Source organism: Vitis riparia, chromosome 17 (genome assembly GCF_004353265.1).
Source record: "Vitis riparia cultivar Riparia Gloire de Montpellier isolate 1030 chromosome 17, EGFV_Vit.rip_1.0, whole genome shotgun sequence".
NCBI lineage: Eukaryota > Viridiplantae > Streptophyta > Magnoliopsida > Vitales > Vitaceae > Vitis > Vitis riparia.
The window spans coordinates 8,016,761-8,032,941 of NC_048447.1; the positions used below are offsets into that span (position 1 = coordinate 8,016,761).

Here is a 16,181-nt window from a genome sequence, read left to right on the forward strand (position 1 = left end):
CACATTTAAGATTTATTTTTAGTGCATAAAGTCTCAAATTTAAGATCCTTCCTAGCATATATTTCCAAGAAACAAAGTGTGATGGGCTGAATACTCAAGAACGCTCACTCATAAACTTGTTAATGTTACAAATAACATAAAGAAATATAATCAACACTTATTAGAAAAAGTAACCTCAAAGATTAGGGATAAAAAACTGATAGTGATGACCATGGAATAAACTTCTTTACCTTAAGTTGGATTAAAAACTTAAAATGTCTATGTCATCATCATCTTAAAATAAGGTATTTTTGTGGTATCACCATGAATCTTGCCACGCAAAGTAACTCCTAATACATCGACAACTCCCATAATATAAAATGAGTTCAATGTCCATTTATGAAATCCTTAGAAAAAGAGGATGAATCAAAATATATTTGTTACACCAGAATTAGGCATAAAGAACAACCAAATTGACCTAATAGATAAATTAAAATACCTAAACAAAAATAGCAATTGAAACAAAGAGTGTGATTGCATTACAAGGTCCTAATGAAACAAATTGAACAAGTTTAAATTAATGCAACACAATATTTAATAATTTGAAAATACCATAAAGAGTAACAAAAGTCTACAAACCATCTATTTAATACCAACAACTAAAATTTCCTAGTTAAAAAACCGAGAAAATAAAAAATTGCAACCTTCCAACTAGGACCTAGTAAATTTATAGACAATCATAAAGTTACAAGGGTAGACATGTAAATCAACCTCTTAAAGTGATATAAGCATAAGGAAAGAGCAATAGATAGGACCACCTACAAAAATGAAATGGTCCCTCCACAACCAAAAATCCATAATATCAAATAAATCAATTTCGCCTTTAATGAATTTGTCAAGGGTTGTAGTCATAGTAATCCACTTATTCAATTATTTTAACCATTTTTTAACACCTCATAACAATTTTAGGACATTTAAGGATTCGATCGTTTACATATAATTTCATTTCTCATACATTCCCTTCCTAATTGGTTTCAAAGATAAAAAAAAAAAAAAAAAAAAAAATTATTGATCCATAAATCGACCTAGGTAAATACATGAACTCAATTTGATTATTCTTATTCTTAAGAAGCATGGAATTGTGAGTTTATTTTCTTATTTTATACTTTTATACTTTACTACAAAATTGGTTTTAATTTTAAATTTTCTTACTTGATATTTTTAATTTTGGCTTTTTGAGTAAGTTTTAAATTAAAGACCATAAAAATAAATAAATAAATAAAGCCTATTCTTGTTATCTTAAAGTCAATTCACGTTTTGAATTTTGCTATTGAGTCCTAATTGGTTTTTATTTTTTATTTTTATTATTTATTTATTTTTTGACAACCTAGGATTCTATGGTATTTGAGGAGGTATCATATCTCCAAAGTATCAAATTGAACTAGTAGTCTTTTCACCCAGCCCAAAGGGAAGAGTAGGTTTTTTTTTTTTTCTCAGTGGAGAAGATGGATCCTTGGTTTCATCTTGAATTCCTTCCATGCTGCTGTTGCCACTTGCCTTTCGGTCTAAGAATCAAATCAAAGGATATTGAAGAAGAAGAAGAAGAAATGGTAAACTTGGTCCCCAAGCAAATAAGCCAGCTATCCACTCTTCCACCATTGGTTTGAATAATTATTGTGTACACCCGCAACACGTTGTTGACCAAGCTTCCCAAGTTGCTTCTTCATTGAATGTGGGGCCAGTTTGGAGGTCAGCTTCTGGCACCAACTTAAGCTTTCTGGAGTACCCTGCATCATGGGTCCTAATAGGGCATGTACCCTCGAAATTTGACCACTAAAGATCATCTTGAGCATCATTCAGAGAGAAGAAAAGTTCTTTCTGTTAACCCGCTGTTGATAAATCCATTTGACAATCTGGAATTCAAATGCAGGAAAACAGGAGTGATTTAGAGATGCAAAATGACTTGCACCAAGGATGATGTCAAATACATCATTTGATTTGTGAAAAGATCATGCTGATATGCTAAGGCAGCTGAAGTTGAGGGGAAGCGTCCATGGGAATGGCCACTGCTTTGAGCTTTGAAGTTCCAGGTAGTGCAGCTGTGAGATATCAGAATCAACCATTATCAGAGGAAAATTGAAATATACACAAAATGCTATCATGGGCATGAAGAACATTCCTCATGTCCCCATGCTCTCATGGCTAAATGGCACTACTCAAGATAAGTGGCAGTTCTGGGATGACATTTTGCTGGAATTCAGAAGAAATAATTTTGAAGGAATTGCAGTCTGATCTTAATTTATCCGGGTTCAAAGCATAAAAGCAATAACCATTAATTCAATTCTTTGTATTTTTTTTTTCCTTTCAGTTTTTTTGTTCTGAATGCTTTCCAAAATCTCATCTCAAGACCAAATACAAATAGTTCCATCACTATCAGTAGAGGCCAGGGGCATCCCCATACCGCTCCATGAACAAGCGAGAACAGGAGCAGTATGCCCCTTCAGAGCATTCACCATTCTTCCCATCTGCATAGACCACACATAGACTGATCCATCAGCTGAGCCCACAACTGCATAATTATCATCAGAACTGACACACACCCGGCTCCAATTAGAAGCCACTCTGCTGCACCTGGTTCTGAATTTACTGCAGATTTGCATTGTCCTGGTATCAATCAAATTGTGCCAATTATCCCTTCCACTGCTCAGTATGAGACTCCCATTTTGAAGTGGGCAGATTGAAGTCACAGACTGTGTATGAGCCTCAACTTCACTGCTATGATTCATCCAAAATCTATTGACTTTGCTGAATATGACCTTTCCATTGGCATGGCCTGAACAAATTGTGGTTTCATCCGAGGAAAAGCTTATAGCATTGCAAGCACTGGAGATATATCGAGAACAGACAGGATAGTCTTGCTGCAAGTCCCATACTTTTATCATTTGATCACTCCCAGCACTAACTATATAGCGGCTAAGGACCTTGCCCACATCCACAGCACAAACCTTTTGGCTGTGGCCTGTGAGGGTCTGGCGAATTTTACTAGTATTCAATTCCCATACACACAATTTTTGGGATGTGAGAGCTGCAGCAAGGAAGCTGTTGTCAGAGCTGATGGCAAGATCATAAACTGAGCCTTGGAACCCTTGAAGAAGGCTGGTAAGTGCCCCAGTGCTTGTGTCCCATATCTTTACCGTGTTGTCCTTTCCCCCACTGATCAAATTTTGAGAATTAAATGGGAATAAAATGGAGCTGCAGCCACCTTCATGGGCATGGATCTTGTATTTGAGTGCAGTGGGAACTAAGGATCCAGAGAAGTTCACAGCATTTTCTTTGCTTGCACTGGCTTCATCATCGGTCTTTATCTTTTTTCTTGGTGGAGAATATGGATCCTTGACGTCATCTTGAATTCCTTCCATGTTGCTGTTGTCAGTCATTTCTCCGACTCGTTGTCCTTGAGCTTGTTGAGATTGATGACCAACTTTTTAAGATATAATTAAGACTAGAGCTGCAAAATGTAGAATGGTTGAAAACATCAAAATGCCATCATCTCAATGCGAAAACTGCATTAGTATTGATATTCTCGTAAAGGTGAAAATGCAACAAACCCTTTTGAGTAAACGCAGAACAGAGGAAGGGAAAGAGCTCCAACCCTGATGGGCAAAGCAGAAGTTTCAGAGAAGATATAGAATTGGTGGGCTTGGACCCCAAGCAAACAGACGATTTTAAACTATAATACATATGAGCTGCAAGTAAAGGCAGCTATGCACTCTCCTAGTATTGGTTTTAATAATGATGGCACACATCGCAAACATCCAACACCTTGTTGACCAAGCTTTCCAACTTGCTTCTCCATTGAACATGAGCTAGTTTGGAGGTCAACTTCTATCCTCCCAGCAGTACCCTGCATCTCAGGCCTTACAGATCATCTTCAGCAAAATTCCGGAGAGGAAACCCAGTTAAAGGCTGGAACTGAAATGCAAGATGAACAGAAATTCCGAGAATAATTTACCAATGCAAAGTGACTCAAACTCAGCTTTCCAGACAGAACCCATTTTTTATCGTTACCTGATATCCTCCCCTGCTTCAATCTTCTTGGGTTTTGATGAATGTAACAGTTTTCTTATATTGAAAGATCACCTGCCAAAGTTTAGTGTGATGCTCAGGTTGCAGAAGTTTTGGAGTTCCAGGTAGTTTGGTCGTGAGATAAGAACCATTGGGGGAAATGTAGAAGAGGGTCCCATAAGAAAAAAAAATCCCAAAATGGAACCATTCTAGACATGGGTGAAGATTTTTCAGTGGCCAAATAAGTGATTGTGCCACATGCTTCTATGACCATTATAGTACATGCTGATTCACCAAATATGGACAGCTGCAAATGAGAAGCAAACACGGTGTCTTTGGATAAATGGGAAAAAATTAAACACTTCAAATACAAAAACATCCCTGAACCCGAAGAATGACACTACTTCTAAAAGGGTTACAATGAAAGACAGAGGTTAGGGCAATTCCATTGAACTACAATCATATGGATAATGAATCCGTTTATATCAAACTCTGCATTCCATGACAGTCATTCTGGAACCAGCCAGAGCAAAAATACACACAAACCTGAAACCATAAGTTAAACAAACAAACAAAAAAAAAAAAAGCCATGTAATTTCTTCTTTCTTCATTCTGTTTTTTCTTTTTTTAATTTCCCCTCCCACAGAATAAACTCAATGCTCTTTATCCGGCACGTATTCTGTCCAACCAATCCACACTCTTCCGTGCTCTTTCCAACTGTTGGTTGATGCTTCTCCGAGACTTATCATTGTATTCCACGCTTCTCCGAGATCTCTCTACCTGATCAAGAGAGGTTCTTAACTTCTCAAGCTTGTCAACATCATTAGACTTGTAGTCATAGAGTTTCAGTTTTTCAGGCCTGTCAGTGCTCCGCCTTGGTTTGTCTCTCCTATCAGTGCTCTTCCTTGGAGCCTGATCCGTGCTCTTCCTTGGAGCCTGATCTGTGCTCTTCCTTGGAGCCTCATAACAATCAGTACTCTTCCTGGAATATTCTGGCCGGTCTACACTTCTCCTTGCACTGCTCCTCCGGGAAGGTGATTTTTCCACTGTGGATATGAACTTCTTGAGATGTTTAATGTATTCTGGATACAGCTCCAGATCACAATGATTCCCCCCTTTTAACCATAAGGGTTCATACTTCTCTTTGCAGAGTTCCCAAAGCTGCTTGCCATGAGAGCAGTCAACAACTTCATCAGCTGTGCCCTGCACAACAATATGCAAAATGAAAAAGTTAATACTCAATAAAGATCCAAGAGAATGCAATGACTCAGTCTAGTCTAGATGAAAAAATGTCAAACAGAGACATGATATCCTTTAAACATGTAGTAGTTCAGAGGTTCTCTTAGAAAATAGATTTTGGTGTTTCAACTTTCCATGGCAATATGAAAACAAATAGTACATGTTTCAGGAGGTTCTAATCAAATGAAATAGAAATATACTGAAGAAGAGGGACTAGGAGTTTCTAAACCCATGTAGGACCTTCTCTAACACACCACCTCTGAAAGCAAGAGGGTTGTAGGTTTCCCATGCCATTCCATTGCCTAATGATAAATCAGTTCTACTCAGTATATAATGGGGTTTAAATAAGAACAACAAAGCCAACATTGTTGAATGCACTGAAAAAAAGAAACTAGTTATTAATAAAATGGATAAAAAATGGTGGACATGTTAACTTGCAAAAATGGATATTTTTAGGGTTAATATTTTGAATATCAAATATGTATACCAGGATACATCTATGGCCATAACAAAAACAAACAACAAAATTATTGTCAATGGTCATGATGCAAAACAAGAGAATTATCAATCGTGGGACAAGAAAACCGACATCTGTAATCCATTAAACCCTTAGCCAAAAGACCAATGCGAAAATAAAACAAAGAGGCAGTTGAAAATGTTGAATCCTACATCAGCTAGGACTGATAGACCTCATCCAATGTGTAACATCAGCAACAGGAAGTTTGGAAATATGGTGTAACATGAAATAAACAGTTCGCACCATCATATTTTATCAGTTTAGTTTTTGGTCATGTTAAAAGGACAAGCATTTCCTACTGACGTGGACTGTAACACTACTGCTGAAATGCAAGCCAGATGCAGCCTGCTCGCCTTTCATCTTGTTTATTACTATCAAGACTGATTTAACTTTCTAAGGAACTTCCTTCCAGCAAGCTTCTAGTATTAAGTCAGGAAAAAAAAAAAAAACATTTTAAGTTTGCTTACATTCAATAGATAACTCTTCCCTTTATTTTCATGCAAATTCTCTCTATTCAGTCCATTCATGTGATTTAGACTTAGTTTTGGTAGATTTCTAGGAAATTTTGTCAAATTTTCACTAACTACTATCCCTGTTGTTTTTAAGTCCATTTCATCACAGGTATATGATCATTAAGAGGGATTTAAACCCCCATCTCAGGTTTTTTTATTTTTTCTCTTTATCATATGAATTTTGGTAATGAAGCCCTTGAACTAGACACCACAAATTCGAGCCTCTCTAATGTAGGGTAGAGGGCAGGCCAATATCATCCCAGGTTAGCTTTGCTAACAGTTGGAGTAATTGCCTCACTGCTGGGATGGATTCCCCTTCCCGAGAGAGAGAGAGAAGCAAAAGGAATTTGGCAAGGAGACCATTTTTTTATGAGTTTATTCTGAAGGATGAATTGTACCTTTATATATGGTGACAACTGAATCAGAAATTTCATTTCTCATGTTGATCAACTGCCTCCAATAGTTTGCATAGATTATCATCGCATGATAAAGCATTAAATTAAGCCATGCATGAAATCAATTCAGGAAATCATAGCGTCGTACATTTATCTTGAAACTTGTGAGAAAGCTTCAATTACTTTGTGCAGTTACCAAAATGAAATTATCAGAATCTTGATACTTACATGAATCACTAGTACAGGGCACTGCACCAATGGGATTTTGTCAACATTCTGCACAATATCAATGCAAAATTATGGTCAGATGAGAAGAACATGATGGAAAGTCTATTTAGATATGATGAGTAATAAGCAGCAAATAGATTTGAAAACAAGTATTTGACCTTGTAGATATCAAACCAATATGTACGTTTCACAGGATACATGACTCGTAAGCCTGAGAGTATTGGACTATGCAAAACAACAGCTCTTAGTCGAGGCAAACGAGCTGCAAGATCCAAAGTAGGCCCACTTCCAACAGACTGACCATAAAGGATGATGTCTTCCTGCTTCGCACCAAAGCTTTCTTCCAGACATTTATATGCAGCTTCAATATCTGCATAAGTATTATGCTCACTTGGCTGCAAACAAGTACACATCACACTTTAGAAAGAGTTTTTTGGGTACCAACATCATTAAATGCTTTTGTGTAATGGGAAGGAAATGACCATAGATTAAATTCAAAAACCAGCTTTACCTTTCCTGAAGACTGCCCATAGCCAGAATAATCATACCTGCATAATTAAAAAATGCATTCAGAAAATTTTACATCCCAAATCAACTAACCAACCAGTTCCATCATACAACCTCCAGAATTTCATATGTAAAAAGGCAACATGCAAAAACATGGTTTTAATGTAAGGCAACCAGTTAGAAATCGGCAGATGTTGCAATTCCCAAGGAATGACATAGTGTGACCCCAGTGAACTTACTTTAAAAACTGATGTTGCAATCCCTAGCATTAGAAGGATTTTTTTTCCCCTCCACATGTAAGGATGAAGTTACACTTCTACACAATTTGTTTCTCATAAGGAAAAAAATAGCTTTACTTCATGAACAATATATCCTTCTGTAGGGAATGGGAATAGGGAGGGAGCATGGAGAACATTAATACAGAATTTATAAGTTAAAATGCCATGAGTTTTTAAACACAGTTAATTTGAAACAAAAGTACGATAAAAATAACTAAAAACAAATCAATACTCTTATTCACATTCCACTAGAAGTAAAAATAGGAAACGCTAGTATTCTTTAAACAATGTACGAAAAAATAAACGAGAAGTCTGTAATATATTTCCTATAAAAAAATTAGAAAAGACTTATAATTACTAGCAAAAGTAATCAGCATCTATGAAAATTTGTTTTTCTATTCCAAACACAAATTCTAAAATTAAATAATTTTTTCATGCTTTGAGCTAGCATATTATAAATCCAAAACATAGCACATCTTGCCTTTTGATTCTCTACTTCTCTTGGTTTTAACTTTCACTGGGAGATCCAAGAATTCTGTTATTATTTTTCCATTTCAAACTAAAGCTACAATGGAAACATAGACAGTATTAAGGGTGCCACAATAAATCCATCTTACTTGGGAGGGACCATTTAATTAATTCTTTGAAATTAATTCAAATAAAGAAAGAAACTTTTAGGGAAAAATAAAACCTCTGCTAAATATATTGACAGCTTTACCAGCTGTTACCTGTAGGAGTGTTTCCCCCTGCTGCTGAAAATCCATCTTCAATAATAAATCAGTTGGCATTTCCAAAAATTAAAATTTAAAAAAAAAAATTGGGGGAACACCCTGCTGGTTCCACTTGTTATACACTCTAGGTGTACTTCCCATACATTTAATGCATACAATATGGATCCTTGTTAATGAGCATAAATGAAGAATTAATTCATATTTACATGTGCAGAGGAAAAAAAATTCATTGCCTCTCTATTACAAGTCTCTAGAGTCAGCATGCATCCAAACTTTCCTGTCTTACTTGGTCCTATATAATCAACCAATGCCTCTGTCATTTTGAGTTATTAAGCACAATTTCATTTAAACTGGAGGTCTATATGATCAGTAATCCTACCAAGATCTATTTTGTTCTTAAAAGTCGAGATCATGTTTCAAAATATAAAAGTAAAATGACAGGGGCCATGCAAAGGAGCTCTTCTACATCCAATCTACTATAAAAATCCCATTCAATGCAGATACAAAATTGTAGAACTGCATATCATTATAGCTCACAACTGCTTAGGGGCCTACACAAATTCTTTTTCACAATTTTGGTGCATCTAAAGCCTCTTAAATAATTACCCATCATGCCTTTTCACACATCCTCTACCCTGGTTCTTTTTTGCCTTCACCTTGATAGAAGATAAAGACCATTTACATCAATCTTTTGAAACATTACTAATCTGATGATAAATTTAGCACATTTCACACACAATGGATGCAATACTTATTCTTCTACAACATGTACCACATACCAGATTATTATCAACAATAGTAAAAACTTACTTTTCTAAGAAATCCCACAGCAGAAAAATGACAATAAACAAAGGTAAAATCACATTAATCTCTGAGATGCCAGAGTTATCTTCAACCACTGCCATTTGATATTTTGTTATCCTTCGGTGAGGATCAATTGATTAAACCAAATATACAAAGTGGATCGAGCAAAATTCATAAGAAACTCAGTCCTCCACAATCAAACCACAGATTTCCCAATACGGCCTGGTATCTTAGCCATAACATCACCCATTGAGATGCTAAAGAAACAGATCAACATGCAGAAACCAAACACCACTTTAATTTAATTCATTGATTTAAATTAATGTCAACAATTTTAGACTTTTCAGATCTCAAACTTGCATATAATAAATTTTAGGTCAACTTCTTTTGATGAAAATCATTCTTTTGTAACCAACACTAACACCAGAACCGACCAAAATCCCATTTTTCAGCGAAAACTTAAACACCCAACCCAATATCCCTTTCTTGTGATTAAAAAAACAGGGGTAGGGGGGGAGAAAATGGAATCCACAACAGGAAAAATCTTTGTTTCCATGAAGGGAATATTTTCCACAAAAAAATAAAATGCCTTTTAAAATTCCATACTTATCTCCAGGGTATTTAAACTGTGAAGCATAATGAAATCCATCATGTATCTTCAATTAGCCTCAGTTATAACCAAAACACATTAGCTAGAAAAAATTTCCACCTGAACAAACAGAACTAAGGAAATTAACCATAAATTCCAGCCCATCACTGCCTCTACTCCACCAAAAAAGGAAAGAAAGAAAGAAGCTCAAAATCACAGTAAAGAGTAAGCAAAAAAATCAATTTCTAACCAAACAACCAACAGAAACACATCAACTCACTACAAAATCTAGTCAATCCACCCAAGCAACAGACAAAATCTCCAAATCCAAAAAGAACCCATCAAAAAATTTCAAATTCCAGAAAAGGACAAGGCAAAAACGCAGTACCCCATGAGATTAACCCGCAAGTGAATGCTCAACTCGATGAAGAGCTCGTACATCTGGCCGATATCTGCCGCATTCCCATGGGAATAGAGCAGCGTAGAGGTGGCCATGGGGTACCGCACATAGAGGGCCACGATCTCGGTGCCGCGGCGCGTCGGAAGCTTCAAAATGTCGACGTTTTCGCGGTGGGGGAAGTGGTTGAAGAGCAAGAGGCCGGTGGCATCGTCCGTAATTAGCTTGTAGGATGGAGGGTTTGGTGGGAAGAAAGCCAACTTGGCAGCCATGGATGAAGTCACACCCCCCATCTCTCTCTCTCCCTCTCCCCCTCTCTCCCTCTCTTCCTCTACCTTCTCTCTCTAGAAATCAGAGTTGTCTGCTCTCTCTCTCTCTAGAAATGGACATTCCTTTCTTCTTTTTGTGCTCTTCTTTCGACACACACTCCCTCTCTCTACTGTATCCAGAGAGAGAGAGAGAGAGAGGGGGAAAAGCAATTATTTTCCATTTTTTTTATTTCGTATTTTTTGTGGAGTAAATGAGGGCGATATTCTCACCCGCAATTCATGAATTTTCCCTGTCCTACCGCCACGTGTTGGTTCCCTATTTTTTTGGAGTTTCTTCTTTACTTTTCAGTCCACATGTATTAATTTCTTTCCAAACCCACGGCATTATAGTTGAGAAGCATAATTTGGACTACCAACCCCATATTAAATCCTTCCCTTCTTCCCATTAATCACCGACTCTGTCTCATATAAATTTTCTGACCCTAATATGAATGAGTCAAACCACTACTTATATTTTTTTTTTTATAATTAATTTTTGCTAAAAATGAGGTTTAAATTGTTCCTGTACCATTTTTCCACGCCAGTCTTTTCCATACCATGCCCACATGTCTCCTACAATTTCTTAATTCTTTGAAGCTGGATCTCCAGCTTGTCCCATTTTTGCTACACGTGTCCCCATAACACAAAAAGACAAAAATCTAAAATCAGCGCCTATTTCGCTGCAGTTTTTTAAAACTGTTTTTCAAAATTATTTTATTATACAACGAAACTTAAAATACTTTTTTATTTATTTTTAATATTTTAAAAATAATTTTTATGTTTAATATTTTATTTTTAATTATTTTACATATTTATATAATTATATTTTTTGAAAATGGTTTTTGATTATAAAATATAATTTTTTTATTCTGAAGAATAAAAAACAATTATTAAATATATTCTAAAATTATTATTTTAAATACTATTATTTTATGATTTTAAAATCAAAAAATACTTTCAAATGAAGCTTATAATTTTAAATAATAATAATAATAATAATATTTTTAATGTAATTGAGGAAGGTGGGGAATTGAGTTGAGCACAGAGAGCTAGATTTGTGAACCAGATGTGATTGGTGAAAAGGCCTAAGGCTTCTAATCCATGAGAATGAGAAGAGGATGTTGGTGTAGATGATGACAATTTTCTCGAGAAAGTGACAATACCCACATGTCTCCTTCCATGCTTTACTCTTTAATTAATAGTGAGTGAATAGAGAAATGGGTTCCTCAAAGTTTACGGCATGCCTTATATTTATTAAGACAATGATGCCTAATATTTTTGGGACCATCTCCCCCTTTATACTATGGTTTTGTCTTAATACTCCATCATTTCCCTTTTTCCCATTTAAAATTTTATTTTATTTTATTTTTCTCTTAAATATCTAACTTCTTTTTCTTTTCTTTTTTTTTTTCAAATTTAAAAAAAGTTATTAGAAATTTAATTTATTTAATTATAAGAAAAATTGTTTTTTATATTTAAATTTTGTAATAGAATTTTATTCTTAAAATTAATTAAGACATTTTTTTTAAAGATTATTCATGTTTTGAAAACAATTTTTTTTTAAATCAAACACACTTTAATTTTTCTTGTTAGCTCATTTATTTTTATTTGGGATGGGATAAAAGTTTAGTGGCCTTAATGGCATAGTTGGCATTTAAAATAACTAATAAATTTTTGGTTGGGGTAGCCAAAAGAGTCTAAAGGAGTTCACATTTTTATGATTTTTTTTTATAAAAAAAATTATTTATGAATTTTTAAAAATAATTTAGAATTTATAATTATTAAAAAAATAATTCTATATTTATAACAATCTATGGAATAGTAATCAAAAGATGTTTCCTAAAAAGGTAACTTCAATAAAAAGAGAATACAAAGATATTCATTTAACATTATCAAACTTATTCAATATTATTGAACCTCCATCAAAGTCTATAAATAAATGTGATTGAGATACAAGGCTTTTAACACCATCTGATTTATGGTTTATTTTTAATACTAATCGAAAAATACTTTTTAGATGCTATCATACATAATATTATTACTCCTTTAATGTAATTATGATAAAAATAAATTCAATATAAATTTTGTATTTTGAATTAAAAAGAGAACTTCAAAATTTAGTAGTCAAAGAGAGGTTCTCTCTTAAAAAGATAATTTTTATTTGATATTGACATCTTAAAAATTATCTTAGGCTTAAAAATAATTTTTTAATAACCATATTTCAAAAAAAATATATATATATATATATACTTTTTCAAAATCTCTCAAAGCTCCAAAGTCCAAACCCATGATATAAAAGTGAGATTTGAGTGTTTTGGGCTTACATGGCACATGTGCCCTGGTATAATGATGAGACAAGTGGGGGAGCCTCTAAAGTAGAAAGCCCATGGACCAATGGTGGGCCTTCTCTCTTTCTGCTTTTAATTTTATTTATTTATTTATTTATTTATTTATTTATTTATTATTATTTACACTAAGAATGTGTGCAACTTCTGCTTTCTCACAAAATTTTGGAAGAACAATGTAAATGATAATGAAAAGTGCTAATTGGGAGTACTTAAACTTGTTTACAAGAGGTTTTTTAAACTTCAAATATAATATTTGATAGTTAAATTAATGTTTAAAAATATCTTAATACTTTCTAATGTAATTTATCTAAATTTTATGCTTTTACTTTTTTTTTTTTTTTTTTTTATGTTGAAGTTAAAAAGTAATAAGATGTATATTTTCTTTGTACTCAAATATGTGAGTTATGGAGCAAAATAGCCCTTTTATAAAATATATATATATAAGGTTTAATTTCTTTGCGAAACTTATTTTCAAATTAGTTCATTTATTGTCGCATAGGACTCATGTTATAAATTTTTTTTTTCTTTCAAAATTTAAGTTAAAGCTTCAAACAATTGAAACTTCAATTTTTTTTTTAACTAAAGTCATAATTGATAATTGAGACTTCATTTTTTAACTGAATTTTCAATTGTTAATTAAGACTTCATTTTTTTTATTGAAAAGGGAATGAGATAGAGAGAAGAGGGGAAAGGTGGGGGAAAGTAAAGTAAATTAAAAGAATAAAAAAATAATTCTTTGGCCGTTGTGGATCCAAAGGGGCTACTTTGCATATAAGTTTAGGATATGTATACATAAAAGGCTAGTTTATCCCAAATTTCCAAATATCTTACCTTACTTGTTATAAAAATAATTTTAATTAATCATTTTAATTCTTTTATTAGTAATTGTGGAAATTAAAAGTTATTTTGAATAAAAAATAAAATAAAATAAAACCCTTATAAAACTATTATGAAACTTATATATTTTTAATAAACGGTATTAAAACTTTATCTTTGGTTATAAAAAAATGTTAAGGAAAGAAAAAAAATATTAAAATTATTTTATCAAATTTATTTTTATTATGAAAAATATGAAAAAAAATTAAATATAATTTAATCTAATTGAAAATTTATATATTTTTAAATTATTTAATTTTAATATAAAAGTGTTCTTTCCATTGATGGCAATGGCTCGTGTGGAGTAGTGCTCTTATAAATCATATTTTACGCGCAACCTTTTGATCCTACTTCAATAAGTTCGTTCTTGCATCTTATTTTGCCTTCATCCTTTGCATCATTTGAAGGAATTCTTATTTCGAGTTGTACTATACCTACCAAAGGTGTGTACCTAAGGCAAAGTTCTAGCTATTGAGTCGTATAGGTAACTCGTTGGTTCCCTTTTGCACCTAGTTTAATGCCTAAGAAAGGTGAATCTACTTTAAAGATAGTGATTGTCATGTCTCAACCTAATTCGATGAGTGTCCTCTTTCAAAATTTTATTTTTTCTATTTGTTTGTTCTAGGCTTGGTGGATTCTTGCTTTGTCCCACTTTTCGAGTTCATTTTTCCTAACAATTTTTCTTAATATATTTTAAAATCCAAACAAAACCTAAAAAATAATATAAAAAAAATAAAAAATCCAAGCTTAAAACTGTTTTTAGTGAAATTAAAATTAAATACCTTTTGTAGAACTTTCAAAAGCATTTAAATGATCATTTTTGTACCATGGAAAATCAAATATAATGATTTTTTTTTCATAAAGGGAAATCATGTGGATAGCAAATCAAACAACAAATCTCAAGTGTCCTTGGAGACCTTGGTTCATTACATTAGCCAAGGACATTAGCATTTTAGTGCACCAATGTGGATAGCAAATCAAACAACAAATCTCAAGTCTCCTTAGAGACCTTGGTTCATTACATTAGCCAAGGGCATTAGCATTTTAGTGCACCAGGATCCAATTGAGAGACATTTAAAAATTTATGTCTTTAATTTCTTGTTTCTTTACACGAAAAATGAAGAAAAATAAATAAATTTTTAAAAATTTATCAAGACTACGCTTGATTCCTAAAAAATCTGAGAAAAAAGTTGTAAGAAGATTTGAAGGAAAATAAAAAATATATTCAAAGATAATAAATTTTTGTTTTATGTCATTTCAAACTCATTTCATTTATTTTATTTTTTTATACCAAGCTTTAAAACCAAACTCTCATGTTTTATAAAGCAAAAGCATGGAAACTTGAAATGTTGTAAACCAATTTCTATATTTTTAAAAATAAATTTTATTTGTAATGTTTATTTTTAATTAATCTTTGTTTTTATATAATTATTTTTAAAAATAATCTTTTAAAAAAGAAATAAAAATAAGTAAAATATGTTATTTGAAAACCCTTTGTGTTTGTTTTGGAACTATTTTTTAAAATAGTTTTCTATTCTTGAGACCAAAAAATACAAAAAAACATGTTTAACAAAAAAAGAACTGTTTTTTATTTTCTATTATTAAGAATAGAAAACATCTTTTAATTAGTTTATGATGTTTTCACTTGTTTTTCTAAGGGTTATTTTAAGAAATAATTATATAAATATGTAAAATAATTGAAATAAAATACTAGATGTAAAAATTATTTTTAAAAAATATTTAAGTTTTCAAATAGACTTTTGTTTTACAAAGATTAAAAAACTGTTCTCAAAAATTACTTTTCAAAATTATTTTTGAAAGTAATTACCAAATATGTCCATATTTTTTTTATGTTTTTTTTTATATCACATGATTTATTTATTTATTTAAAAAAAAACTTTTTATGATCCAAAAATTAAAACCCCAAGGAAATCAATTTTCAGCATTAGTTAACAAGGGGCAGAAGAAGAAAAGTTTAGCATTTTGTAGTGAATTTGCTGACCTAAAACAAGATTGAAAACCCCAACCAAAATTATTGCCCAAGAAGTGGAAGCAAAGGCAACTTTAATTTAATTTAATTTAATGCAAATCAGCTTATTATATAGTGGCACATCACATGATTTGTAATCATAAGGGGCCAAGTGAATCTGAAATTACTAGTCAAAAAACATGTGCCTTCTACACTTAAAAAATGGCCTACCTTTTCCACAAATGTCTCTAACCAGAGTTTCTCTATAAAAGGGGTTACCCATAGGGTGACACGTCTCCACATTAATGGAACCTAATCACATGTGAGGGAACACCTTTAGATCCTTCTTTATTAATTAAATCCATTGTATTTACTATTTTTTCACTTTATCTTGTTTATTACCCCAAATATATCATACCATGATATTTGTGTCTCCTTT

General features: G+C 32.6%; 2 protein-coding genes across 2 annotated transcripts; both read right to left on the bottom strand.

Annotated features, from left to right (window-relative positions):
- Window positions 1-1,497: 1,497 nt before the first annotated feature.
- On the bottom strand, window positions 1,498-4,252 carry LOC117904656 (autophagy-related protein 16-like). The gene is made up of 2 exons (XM_034817373.1): window positions 3,588-4,252; window positions 1,498-3,487 (listed from the first exon to the last, which is right to left on the bottom strand). The coding sequence occupies exon 2, from the start codon at window positions 3,414-3,416 to the stop codon at window positions 2,382-2,384; it is 1,035 nt and encodes a 344-aa protein (XP_034673264.1). The 5' UTR covers window positions 3,417-3,487; window positions 3,588-4,252; the 3' UTR covers window positions 1,498-2,381.
- A 160-nt stretch (window positions 4,253-4,412) lies between these two features.
- Window positions 4,413-10,690, bottom strand: LOC117904655 (alpha/beta hydrolase domain-containing protein 17C). Its single transcript, XM_034817371.1, has 5 exons — window positions 10,233-10,690; window positions 7,447-7,483; window positions 7,094-7,330; window positions 6,936-6,983; window positions 4,413-5,247 (listed from the first exon to the last, which is right to left on the bottom strand). Exons 1-5 carry the CDS (start codon window positions 10,532-10,534, stop codon window positions 4,708-4,710), a joined length of 1,164 nt encoding a protein of 387 aa, XP_034673262.1. The 5' UTR covers window positions 10,535-10,690; the 3' UTR covers window positions 4,413-4,707.
- Between the last annotated feature and the right edge of the window lie 5,491 nt (window positions 10,691-16,181).